Consider the following 13,257-nt stretch of genomic DNA (forward strand, 5'->3'; position numbering starts at 1 on the left):
TCTACAGCCTCTCCAACACTTGTTACTATTTGTCTTGTTGATGATAGCCATTCTGACTGGGGTGAGGTGATATCTCATTGTGGTTTTTATTTGCATTTCTCTGATGATTAGTGATGTTGAGCATCTTTTCACATGTCTATTGACCACCCTAGGAATAAACTTAACTAAGGATGTGAAGGACCTATACACTGAAAACTATAAGACATTATTAAAGAAATTGAAGAAGACACAAAGAAATGGAAAGACATTCCGTGGTCATGGATTGGAAGAATCAACATAGTTAAAATGGCCATTTTACCCAAAGCGATATACAGATTTAATGCAATCCCCATCAAAATCCCACTGACATTTTTTAAAGAAAAAGAACAAAAAATCATCAGATTTGTATGGAACCATGAAAGACCCCGAATAGCCAAAGCAATCCTAAGAAAAAAGAACAATGCTGGAGGCATCACACTACCTGAGTTTAGCTTGTACTACAGGGATACAATAATCAAAACAGCATGGTATTGGCAGAAAAACAGACACACAGACCAATGGAATAGAATTGAGAACCCAGAAATAAACCCACATAAATATGGACAGATAATTTTTGACAAAGAAGCAAAAAACATACAATGGAGCAAAGACAGCCTCTTCAATAAATGGTGCTGGGAGAATTGGAAAGCCACGTGCAAAAGAATGAAACTGGGCTGCTATCTGTCACCATGTACCAAAACTAACTCAAAATGGATCAAAGACTTAAACATAAGACCTGAATAAATAAACTGCATAGAAGAAAACATAGGTACTAAACTTATGGACCTTGGGTTCAAAGAGGATTTTATGAATTTGACTCCAAAGGCAAGGGAAGTAAAAGCTAACATAAATGAATGGGACTATATCAAACTAAAAAGCTTCTGCACAGCAAAAGAAACCATCGACAAAATAAAGAGACAACCAACTGAATGGGAGTGATATTTGCAAACAACGCCTCTGATAAAGGGCTAATATCCAAATATATAAGGAGCTCATACAACTCAACAACAACAACAAAAACCAAACAATCCAGTGACTAAATGGGCAGAGGACCTAAAGAGACATTTCTTCCAAAACCAGCCCTTCTTGCTCTCCTCCAGTCTCCTCCACCTGAGCTCTCAGAAGTCACTAGGCTCCACTGTGTTGCTGGGAAAGAGCGGCTGTTGGGCTGATGTGCTCCTTGGTTCCTTCTGCCAATTTAGGTCAAAGGAGAAGTGAGATGCTTAAATAGTCTAAAATAGGATTTCTGCTCTTTTCTCTATCCCTAGGGGTAATTTTCATTTCAGAGAAGTTATTTTATTTGGCAGCTTAATGTTTTAATATGTCCTTTGATTCATTTTTCAGTGAGCCTTTGAATAAATGTAGCTGTGTCTTCCAGGGTGTGTCAGCCATGAGGCATCTCCTCAGCTGCCTTGAGTTTTTCTTTTTTCCTTTACTGTCTCTACTCATCTCCAAATGGTCTTCAAACTTTATAGGGTTTTATTTCTCAAAGCCCCTTTTAGAAAAGCTGCTGTCCAGAGGAGCACACCTCCCGGTTTTGCCATCCTTGACTTGAGAGTTCAAATCTGGTTGTCACGACCGTGGGTAAATTATTTCTTTTCTTTAGAATTGAAACCTCACATATTAAATGCTGTCAATGATAGTTACCTGGTGGTATTTCTTGGAGACTTAAATGGGAATGCCTCTAAAACACTTAGCACACTGTCTGAGGCACATTCAATGGTGCTAATCTCTGTGATCATTGTTGTTAGGCAGCTCTTTAATCCTTTGTCCTCCCATTCTCTCCAAAAAATCTGAACTGCTTTAACAAGAAAAAACAGTTCAGTCCCCAATCTGTATGTATCACCCTCTGAGTTCTAGTACTCTTGTGTTTTCTGAACTCCAGTGGATGTAAACCTGGCACTAATGCCTCAATTTGTGCCTCATGCCTAAGCAAAGTCAGGCAGGGTGCCAGAAGGGAGTCTGCTAGAAGTGGTCTCCCTCCCGGTGGGGAACCAAAAAAAAGAATAAATAAAAAGCATAGGCTTCTAGTTGAAGAGATAAGCCCACATGAAAAGCTAAATTATTTAAAGGTTTAAATAAAAACTGGAGACAAATACAGAAGTCCCTTCAACATCACTTCCCTCCAACTCATCATCCTCAGGACTTTCTAAAATTAAATCTGATCATATCACTTCCCTGATAAAAATACCCCTCAGCACCCTATGCCCCCCCTCTACCCACCAGTTTTTTCAACATTTACCTTCTTTCTATTGGTTTAAGCCTTTAAGATATTCCAAGGTCAGGCTCTTCCTTTTCCTCCTTCCAAAGAGAATTAATCATAGGCCAACTTCTCTAGTTTAAGAAAGATCCTTCACCTTAAGGGCTTCCTTATCTCCTTCTGCTCCCAAACACATGCAAAAACAAATGCCTAGTCTCTATTTACTATGAATACTCTGTAAATATGTCTCCCGCTCTACTCTGTACTTTTTGGTTAAGCTGTAAGTTTTCCAAAGGAAGCACCACAGACACGTAGGACCCTATTTGGAAGTAAATTCACAATAAATATAACTTTAGTGAATGCAGCTAGCTGGCAAGCAACAATCAGCTGCCTCCATCCAAGTCTGGAAGTCAAAGGGCCTAAATGTGCCTTCAGGGGAGGGGAGGATCCAGATAGAGAGCAAGACTTCAGCTAGGTGGTATTACACCGGAAGGTTGGGGGAGGTCTTCTGGACAAACTTGTGAACTGTAATACAGCATTTAAAAAATTCTGGGACTTTCCTAACAATAATCCGGGAATCCTGGATCACATGATTGAAGCGAGAGACTATAACATAGGAAGGTCACCTCATGAACAACTTCTGGATAGAATGGCGATATGAGTGAGTAGCAAACAAGCAAACGACACACAGGCAGAACCTGGGGTAAAAATACTAAAATGTGTCCATATAGCATTAGGGGAAACAAAGCAAAAAACCTTAAATGGAGGCAATGTGGACATTACCATAATATTCCTGAGCAACTCGTCTAAGTGAACTTGGTCTCCATTTCATTTACTTTGGAAATGCAGTCTATTCTAGAAGCAATTAATGCAATAATCTAACACGGCAGCGAGGAAAAAGAAAAAGTGCTACAGAGTTAGCTTTTCTTCTCCTCTCAAATATTGACTGTCAGATTTTAAGCAGTAAAAACTTTCTCTGTATTCTTTTTCACCTGAGAAATTGTAAGTAATGGTTTTGTTTTGACTCATTTGTATTTAGATATGTGTATTTAACATCATTACACAGTATTTACTATGCACCGGGTTGTTGGTTGGGAGTACAAGAGTGAATGACCTAAGATGCCTGCCCTCAAAGAACTTACAGACTAGAAAGGAAGACAGACTAGAAAACATAGTAGGTCCAGTATATCTGATAAGAACCAGAGCCAGGGGAAGGGAAAGCAGAACACTGTAGACATGTACTTGAGTCCAGAGGGCCAGAGAAGGCAGCTTGGAGGATGAGCAGAACTTAGCTAGGTAAAGGGGAAAGAGACCAGGTATCCCAGACAGTGGGAATGGCATATAAAATGAATGGTATAATAGCTTAATGCAGTGCTATTATATTCATAGGCTAATAGTTTAGGTAAGTTCCCAAATGCAAGGTCACAATGAAGTGCAAAACAAGACATTCAGTGATTTTAAATTAATTACTATAATTATGAAGATCATGCTTTATTTTGATATGGATACTTTTCCTATTTTGGGGATGTTAAAATGCATTCTTTTTCCCAAAATGATAGCGATAGCAGATGGTGATATGATTTAAAAAACAAAAAGTTTGGAAAAACAAAAGATTTTCAACCTTGTGTTGATCCCTAAATTTTACTGGTTTATGAAGCAGAAAAAGAAGTTCATTTCCTTACCTTATTGCTTATTTTTCTTTTTCTCTTTTTGGTTCAAAAGGTCTACAGGGAACTCTAATTTGTTAGTCCAGAGCAAACTGTTCAGTAACATTGGAGCTGAGGGAGAGGAATATAAATCCCCAGCCCTTTGAAATTCTAGTTAGTTGTCCACTACTTACCTCTACAGAAGTACTTTCTGAACTCTTCAGCATTGTTTCCAAAGACCTGACATGTGTGCTTTTACTTGTAAACTTACTTTGAAACCCAGGTTCATTTCTGGATGTTTGGACAGAATTCCTAAGATTTGTTTTTAGTGCTTTGATTGAAAACTTCCTAGGTTTTAGAAATTAATTTCATAATAATATTGTCAAATTGCCTGATAATATAAACAGCTAATATATATATGTATTTGGGTGCTTATTTAGTTCTGGAGACAGTGCTACATAGTTTCTGTAGTTATTCCACTGAGTCCTCACAACAGCCTTTTTCTTAGATTACTGTGCAGAGAGGTTAAGTAACTTGCTTAACGACACAAAGCCAAGAGTTGAATCTGTAAATAGTTGGGACTGCCCTGTAGTTCAGCGTAACTACAACATGAGAAAAGTGTCATTATAATCCTAAAGCTATCAATAAATACCAGTTTGTTTCTTGGAAGGGAAGAACCTGACTAAACTTCTGGAAAAATACTACTAAACATACGTATGTCCAGAACTGAAAACTATTAGCAATTAACGTCGTGCACTATCGAAAGCTTGCATTTAGGGCCAATATTTATTTATTTACTTTTTTTCCCTAAGCTCTCCCTAGATCCCCCAGGTAAAACAGTAATTTCTTCAATCCATTTGTCTCTTAAAGGAATGAATTAAGGTGGGAAACACACATATACAATAAAAGAAACAGTGGGGAGAAACACTTCAGGGATATGTGAGTTAAACTTTTTGTTAACCCTATTCAACTGATTTTAAAAAACTTTCAAGAAGGGTTCAGCTGCTTCCTGGGAAGGTGGTTAAAAGTGGTGGAGAGAACATGGCCTTGAAAGACAAGTCTGAGTTCAAATCCTAGCATTTTGTTAGCTTCATTATTTGTTTTGTAGATGAGTCAGTTTAAGCTCAGAATTATTGAGAATCCAAGTGGAGAACAGCTTAAAGGAGAAAAACTTTCACCGGATTTCTAATCTACCCTGTTTCCCTGAAAATAAGACCTAGCCAGACAATCAGCTCTAACATAAGACCGGGTCTTATATTAATTTTTGCTCCACAAGATGCATTAGAGGTGATTTTCTGGCTAGGTCTTATTTTCGGGGGAACACAGTAATGCTCAAAAGACTGATAATGTGAGGAAAATGAACAGAGCAGATGATTAAGGGTGGGTAGTGTTAGGAGAGATATCAGAAGATCTTGTTCTAGGGCTATGGTGATTTTAAGGATTTACTTGTTTCCCTACCTCCTTTCTGAGTAGTAAAAGAGCTTTCAAGTCCCCAGTTAAGTAATTATCATGATGCTTATTTTTAAAGCACGATTCTATCTGAAAAGTCCTAGAAGGGAACAAATGTACTTTATTTACCATTATTCTTGAATTTATTTAAATAAAATTAATACTTTCCCAAGACAATGTTTTTAACATTAGTATTTTTAAAGTACTTAAGTTATTTCACATGTAACTGCTTACCTATTGCGTATGAATGAAACAGTAATCTAGAAGTTATTCTTTCAAACCCAGTTTTACACAGTTCATGTAAAGAGCCAAACTTTTTCTTTCTCCTTCCACTTTATAAGAAGTCCCACTTTTGCTTCATTTCTAATGCCCTTTGGCTCAGTATTAAAAAAAGAGAAAAAACTCAAAGTGGTGTGTTTTGCAATATTGATGACCAACTAAGCTCAGGATATTTATTTCCATCTGGTAGAGTTCAACTTTCTGCCTCCTGTTTGCTTTCTCCATCTGCCTGCCTCACCATCTTTTTTTTTTTTTTTTCCTCCTCATTTAATGGAGTTCTGGTTAACCCTTTTTTAGGTCTAATTGTTTTAGCAGGCTCACGCCTCCCTACTAGTCTTTTTTTTTCTCGTTTTGAAAGTAGGGTTTCCAGTAAACTTAAATGTCTATGCCTAATACTTTCACAAGCTTCAGACTTTATCTTTATTTTCTTCTTTTTATTAAAGAGCAGCAGAACTCTAAGGTTCGGACAGTTATTTGGAGTAGACAACAGCAATCTTTGGTTTTTGTGTATAAACGGTGTCAATTACATTACACATTTTTTTTTTTTAAATATAGACTACAGTTCAAAGGATCCAGGTTACTATTAATATACTTATCTTCAGTAACAGGCTTTTCTATCAGGATTAAGCTGGATTCAGAAGGTGTCCACTCTTCTTGACTCCTTAAGTTACTGAAACAACCACCAAAATAGGCTACCTAACTTTTTATTTACTTAATTTGCAATTAAACTTTTACAAAGACACCCTCCCCACTCTTCCCCAAGGGTGGAGCAGAAACTGCCCCGTGGTGTTGGTTACACTTCTGCGAGGAGACCTGGGCTTCCTGAGGCTGCAGAATGCCCTCCGAGAGCCCGTTCCCTCCACTTTTCTCTGTATCTTTGATGCGCGCGCCCCCAACACCTTCGGTACGGGCACCCGCTCGCCCACGTCTCCCGCTGGGGGAGCCAGCCACGTAGACCTGGAACTGGGACGGTATGTAAACACCGAGTACGCGAGGGGGCCGACACTGCGGAGGTGCAGCTCGACCGGAGCAGCCGACGCGCGTATAGACAGCCAGAACAGATCGGTTTTCATCTGCACAGCACTAAACCTCCTTGCAAGAGAGCCCCGGCCGCAGATGCTTGCAGAAGATGCACAGGCGCAGGGCCTCGAGTAGCAGAAGACGGAAGGAGGAGCTAGGGCGGGGGCGGGGCTTTCACACGCGCACCCTCGGTTTCCTTCGTCCTAGTCTCCGGCCGCCACTCGGGTGTTTATTTGTTTACAAGCGGATTACGTCAGCTCCTCCCTCTCTTCCCGGTCTCTGGACCCGCCCCCTAGCCCTTTTCCCGCCCCCTCCGGCTCCGAATCTGCTTGCGTCACAATGGTGCGATCTCTGGATTGGTTGGAGTCGGCCGTCACGCTCCAGCTACGCACTTCCTTTCCGTGGCGCTATAAAAAGTGCTGCACGGTTCCTGCATCTCTTTGCCCCTCGGAGCTGGAAATGCAACCGTTGGAAGCTTCAGAACCTGCGGAACTGGAGGCGGAGGCGGCTGGGGAGGTCCGAGCGATGTGACCAGGCCGCCATCGCTCGTCTCTTTCTCTCTCTTGCCGCCTCCTGTCTCGAAAAGAACTTTTTTACTATAAAGAAAGGAGAAAAAAAGTAGCCGTCCGCCCCTCACGCCTTCTCTTCCTCTCAGCTCTCTGAGCTGTGAGAGAGCCCGGGTGGCCGCTCCGCCGTCGGGGCCGCACCGCCGAGCCCGGGCAGCCCCGGGCCGCCCCCGCCCGCCGCCCCCATGCATCCCTTCTACACCCGGGCCGCCACCATGATAGGCGAGATCGCCGCCGCCGTGTCTTTCATCTCCAAGTTCCTCCGCACTAAGGGGCTCACGAGCGAGCGACAGCTGCAGACCTTTAGCCAGAGCCTGCAGGAGCTACTGGCAGGTGAGTGGGCCCCGGAGGGAGGGCGAGGGGCGCCTGTGGTAAGCGGGCCCGTATCCGCCGACCGAGCCGTCGGGGTCGCGGGGTTCTCGGCAGCGCCTCGGGCCGGCCGCACTCTAGTGCCGCCACGGGACCCGGGCTGGTGCGCTGGGCGGCCGCTAACGGCGGGCCCCGGCAAGGGTTTGGGGGCGAGGCGGAGGGCGCCCCCTTCCCCCCACGACTGGCAAACGGAGGGGAGAAGAAAACAGACGCACAACAAAGAAACTAAAGCCAACCGAGGCGGGAGTTGCGGTCCTTGGACCGTCCGCGGATCTGGGGACAAAGGAGCCGCGGGGCTGGGGTGGTTGGTTCGATGCCCCCTCCCCCTAACTCCCTCCAGCCGTTGCTCGACGACCCGGCCGGGAATGGGAAGCCGAGCCGCTGCTCGGGAGCCAGCCTGGGACGGACGTGCAGTCTCTGTGCGCCTCCTACCTCAGCCAATTAATCATCGGATTTGTCACCGGTACAAATACAGCCCTGTCCAGAGCGTGGTTTAGGGTTGCTTGTTTTTCTTCCCTTCGGGGTAATAGTGCGGTGGTGCGTCTCTACTCCAAAGCCATAAACCCCATTGTGTGCCTCTAGGGTGGGGTGGGGTGGAGAAAGTAAACAGGTTCCCGCCTGGCCGCCGGTGCCATCTGGCTGGCCGAGGTAGCGCGCGTGATTACTGTTTTTGGCGGCTCAACTGGTTGGTTCCTGGAGATTATTTTGTCCCCTACTACGGTGTTGTTTCAAAAACCCTGCCGGATCTTGATCCATCCCCGAGCACAAACACCGCGTGTAATACTGGGCATTTTAAAAAGTTGATAGGTTTCATTTTCACCCCTCGGAGGAGCTAGCGGAAAAAGGGAAGTCCAGCAGGAGGTACCACTAACCATCTAAGCATTGTTTCTCTGTTCTTTTCTTTTATAGAACATTATAAACATCACTGGTTCCCAGAAAAGCCGTGCAAAGGATCAGGTTACCGTTGTATTCGCATCAACCATAAAATGGATCCTCTGATTGGACAGGCAGCACAGCGGATTGGACTGAGCAGTCAGGAGCTGTTCAGGCTTCTCCCAAGTGAACTCACACTCTGGGTTGACCCCTACGAAGTGTCCTACAGAATTGGGGAGGATGGCTCCATCTGTGTGCTGTACGAAGCCTCACCAGCAGGAGGTAGCACTCAAAACAGCACCAACATGCAAATGGTAGACAGCAGAATCAGCTGTAAGGAGGAACTTCTCTTGGGCAGAACAAGCCCTTCCAAAAACTACAATATGATGACTGTATCAGGTTAAGATATAGTCTATGGATGGATCATCTTATAATAGATGGATAAATTTGATTTTTGCTTTGGGTGGGCTCCTCTTGGGGATGGATTACGGAATTTAAACCATGTGACAGCTGTGAAGATCTGGCACAAGATAGTGGTAAAAAAAAATTTTAAGTGACAGTGCCATAGTTTGGACAGTACCTTTCAATGATTTAATAGCCTGTGAGTCCAAGTAAATGATCACTATTTGCTAGGGAGTGAAGTCCTAGGGTGGTTTCAGTTTCTCCCAGACATTATACCTAAATTGTTACATCAATCCCTTTAATGCAAATCTGTATTTCAAAGAACCTTTCTCTGCAGTAGATCTTGCAGAGGAAATTTGCACTATTACACTTGAAAATTGATAACTTTTTGGCAGCTCGATAGGAAAGCTAAACATTTTAAACAAGGTAGTACTGGAAATTTTATGACAAGACTTTTACCTAGCACTTAAATATGTATAAATGTACATAAGACAAACCTAGTAAGCATGACCTGGGGGAATGGTCAGACCTTGTATTGTGTTTTTGGCCTTGAAAGTAGCAAGTGACCAGAATTTGCCATGGCAACAGGCTTTAAAAATGAAGACCGTTATAAAGACACTGTCTCAACTGTGGTGTTAGCACCAGCCAGCGCTCTGTACATTTGCTAGCTTGTAGTTTTCTAAGACTGAGTAAACTTCTTATTTTTAGAAAGTGGAGGTCTGGTTTGTAACTTTCCTTGTACTTAATTGGGTAAAAGTCTTTTCCACAAACCACCATCTATTTTGTGAACTTTGTTAGTCATCTTTTATTTGGTAAATTATGAACTGCTGTAAATTTGTACAGTTCATGTATATTGATTGTGGCAAAGTTGTACAGATTTCTATATTTTGGATGAGAAATTTTTCTTCTCTCTATAATAAATTGTTTCTTATCTTGGCATTTTAATCAATCTCTTGTCCTGATTGTAGAGGTTCAGCTAAAGAAATATATTTCTCAGAAGACTTAGGGCCTATAAGCTATGTGAATGTTAGTTGCACACTGGTCATGCTGAAGAACATTTACTTGATAAGGAGTGGAGATGACCTATATACATGCTTACGTGTTACAAGCAACACAGGGGTAACAAGTTTTTATTAAAATCTAAAGTTAAAACATGGACATACTGCCAGGCTAAAGCATGAAATGAGGATAAGAGACAAAGGTAACAACTACCAAGTGATAACTCAAAGGATTACATTTCATTGCTTCCCAGTTGAAGTGAAGATATAAATGTTTGTTCCCTTCTGGCCCATCTTTGAAAAACAATTATTTTGCCCCATGGATTCCTTGTTCAATTACAACGTCCTGGGGCAGGTGACCCATAGTCTTTAAAGAACAGGCTAATCTGCAGAGAGATTGGTTGCTTCTTGCTTTTCATCAGCTGCAAGATTTACATTAAAAAAATCACTTAAGCTGGAATTCAACAAAAGGTATGTTTATAAATTTTTATTCTCAAAAGTTGAAATGCTGAGTTTTGAATTCCTCATTTTCAAACTTGTTTCAGAATACATTCTAAGAACTTAAATGAAAAATAAATGAGCATTGCTGGAGTGTAGATTATTCCACTACCCCTTACGATAAAGACTCGATAATTCTTTGGTTGTGGAGGATAACATGCTTTTTCTTTATACAGTTAAGTAATTTACCATATAGTGGCTTTTTTTTTTTTTTGGTGTAAATGTAAACATGTTCACACTGGAAATAATACAATCTAGGTTACTTGAAATTAGTAATCCCAAATAAATGGAAATTTATATCTATCTGTAAGAAATCCTGATTTTGTAGGCTACACAGGAATACACAGCTAAACATGCAGGCATTTAGAATACAAATGGTGTCTGTACTTCATTGGCAGGCCATCCTTAGAAGTTTGAAATAATAACCACAGCACACTGAAAAGGCCCTCAGTTTTTCAAGCTTGAACTTAAATGAAACAACTGGTACTATAGTTTTTCCACTGGTCTCACACGAGGGCTGACTACTGTTGTATACCAACTGCATTTCATCTGGTAACTCCTTTGAAGCTAGGTAACTGATAAAGCTTTGCACACTAAATCTTAGGGACCTAAGGCGAGATAAGGATGATGTCCAGACTTTTTTGGTCATAAAACCTTTTCTCGGATGGAGAATTGTTTTTGAAGGTCTTCACATCAGACTCTTAGTACTTTAAATTTGGTGGGGAGAGAACTTAAAAACATTTTAGAATTCAGGTGATGTCTCATGTAAGGAGCTGTTCAGTTCCTCTTCAAAGGCTTGCAAACATGTCTGAGACTGAGACCTAGCATCCAGCTGTTTCCTGTGACTTCAATCTTACAATTCCCCAGACAATTGTCTACAGTCCAGTAGCTGTTTGGTATTTCTTCATCGCTTCTGGAGAATATTTTGCCTAGCTATTGTGATAAAAACATGTGAGTGCCTATGGTCATGCAGGTTTGTGCCAGGGATGTACATGTAGTCATTTATGCAACAAAATGCAAAAGGCTGTTAACGCTGCCTGAGTTAAAAAGAGTTTCTTAGAAACCATTTTTTAAAAAGGACTGCTTTCAAAATCTAGTTGCCACTCATGCCAGGAATTTAGCTATTGGCAATAAGTTTAGGAATGTTACTTTCTGAGTTTCAATAGTTGTAAAATGATTTTCTTTTCTTCATATGTAAGTATTAGATCTTGCTCTAATGCTGAAGCAAGTCCTAAAGTGAATTGATTGTATGGCAGGTGTTACCCTAGTTTATGCAGGAATAGTGTGTGTTTCCCCAGCAACCTGGAACGGAATCACATGTCTACCCTTAATTTGCAACACTTCTGTAATAATAGACTGGAAAGGCCACCATAAAACTACTTCCTGTTACTATTGCACAAATGATTTCCTTAGGTCACTATGATTCACAAATTGCAAGTAATTTTGTTTTGTATCGGTGTTACAGATCATGGAATTGGCCTTCAAGTTAAAAGGAGGCAGTCTTCCTGACTATTCTTGTGTTTAAAGGTTTTCAGGCTTCCTCCAATCTTAGGAACAAAAACACCTACTATTAGACTTTTCCCTCTGAATGTTTTAACATTTGTGATACTCTCCTTTTTGCAGAAGAGAAATATAATTGAAACAGTATTTTGCATATTGAAGTTTAAAGATACTTCCTCTCCCCTTGGCACCTCTCTTTCACATGTGATAAGATGTTATTGATAAACTATGTGGGGTGAATTTGTCAATAGTTTTATCTATACACAAGAGACTTCAACAAGTATATTTTGGGTTGTCTGAAACAATAGATTTCTTATTTATCTGAAGGTATATGGACTGCAGATAGTTCAGTCTCATCTCTCTCAGTCTCTGCAGTTGAACTTTTGTATATGGCTGCTGCCAAAATAAAACAAAGGTTTATTTTTCATGTTTGGAACATAACAGTATGAAAAAGTCTTTTGTAGTGAAATAGTCTGAACTACTAACCAAACTGAGCTTACCTGAGTCCTTAGGTCATTTACGTGAATACAAATGGGACAGTTGGATTTATATGTTATGAGTTACAACTTCTGGTTATTTCTATAGGTCTTCGTTTTTTCTGAGAATAGCATAAAGTTAAGCAAGATGTTACGAATTTTTGAGCTGTTTCCAAACAAGTAAGCCTGAGATTATATTGTAAGGATTGGCACCATTTCCTCCACAATTTGTGGAGTATAATTGACACCCGCTTTTTTGACTGCAGTTTTAACTTGGTTTACCAGTTTCTTTTGGCATCATTCAGTGTGTCCAACAGGAATGGAAAAATGATAAAGCTTGCAATCATAGGATTCTCACATTTTTTTTTAATGCTTTTTGTCATCTTATAGTTGATTGAATAACAAGGAATACTCTGTGCTTCAATACCTGACTTCCATGAGTCTTTTCATAATATTTTCCATTCTAGTGTTGACGATGCAGTTATCTTTTGTGACTTCTGTATAATTTTAAAGAGTAATAGTGAAGGAAGAAGTGATTCGAGTCTAGGGTCAGATAAAAAGGAAAGGGATGGGGAGAAATGAAAAGTGGGCAACACAGCTGAGATGCAGGAATTTAAAGGCTTGGTAATAAAAATGCATTTGCTGTGGTCATAGATGTTTATGAAGAGAGGTTTGTGCAGCATAGTCTTGGCAGAGAGTTTGAATAATACTACTGTAGGGATTCTGTAATTCATGAATCTGGGACAAAGTGGGCACTGAGTTGGTTTGTGAACATGCTTAGGGTCAAAGTGCTAGTAAGGTTTATGGCCCACACTCGGTGGAAATGGCTTTGGGGGAGGAGTGGATGGGAACATGAACACAGAATACTCCTAAAGGTGTTTTTAAACTAACGTACTGTGCTGTTGCCTTTGTCTCTGTATTTTATAAAGGGAGAATATTTTTTAAGCTGTTATAAACCACATG

The 13,257-nt window shown here is 41.0% G+C and overlaps 1 protein-coding gene and 1 pseudogene across 1 annotated transcript; both read left to right on the forward strand.

Moving 5' to 3' along the window:
• LOC109437397 (nucleosome assembly protein 1-like 1) overlaps nucleotides 1–6,747 on the forward strand; it is a 73,923-nt pseudogene extending 67,176 nt beyond the window's left edge.
• Nucleotides 6,748–7,040: 293 nt separating this feature from the next.
• Nucleotides 7,041–9,767, forward strand: BTG1 (BTG anti-proliferation factor 1). Its single transcript, XM_019716600.2, has 2 exons — nucleotides 7,041–7,511; nucleotides 8,457–9,767. The coding sequence occupies exons 1-2, from the start codon at nucleotides 7,364–7,366 to the stop codon at nucleotides 8,822–8,824; spliced, it is 516 nt and encodes a 171-aa protein (XP_019572159.1). The 5' UTR covers nucleotides 7,041–7,363; the 3' UTR covers nucleotides 8,825–9,767.
• Nucleotides 9,768–13,257: the final 3,490 nt, after the last annotated feature.

The sequence above is a fragment of the Rhinolophus sinicus genome, linkage group LG02, assembly GCF_036562045.2.
Source record: "Rhinolophus sinicus isolate RSC01 linkage group LG02, ASM3656204v1, whole genome shotgun sequence".
NCBI lineage: Eukaryota > Metazoa > Chordata > Mammalia > Chiroptera > Rhinolophidae > Rhinolophus > Rhinolophus sinicus.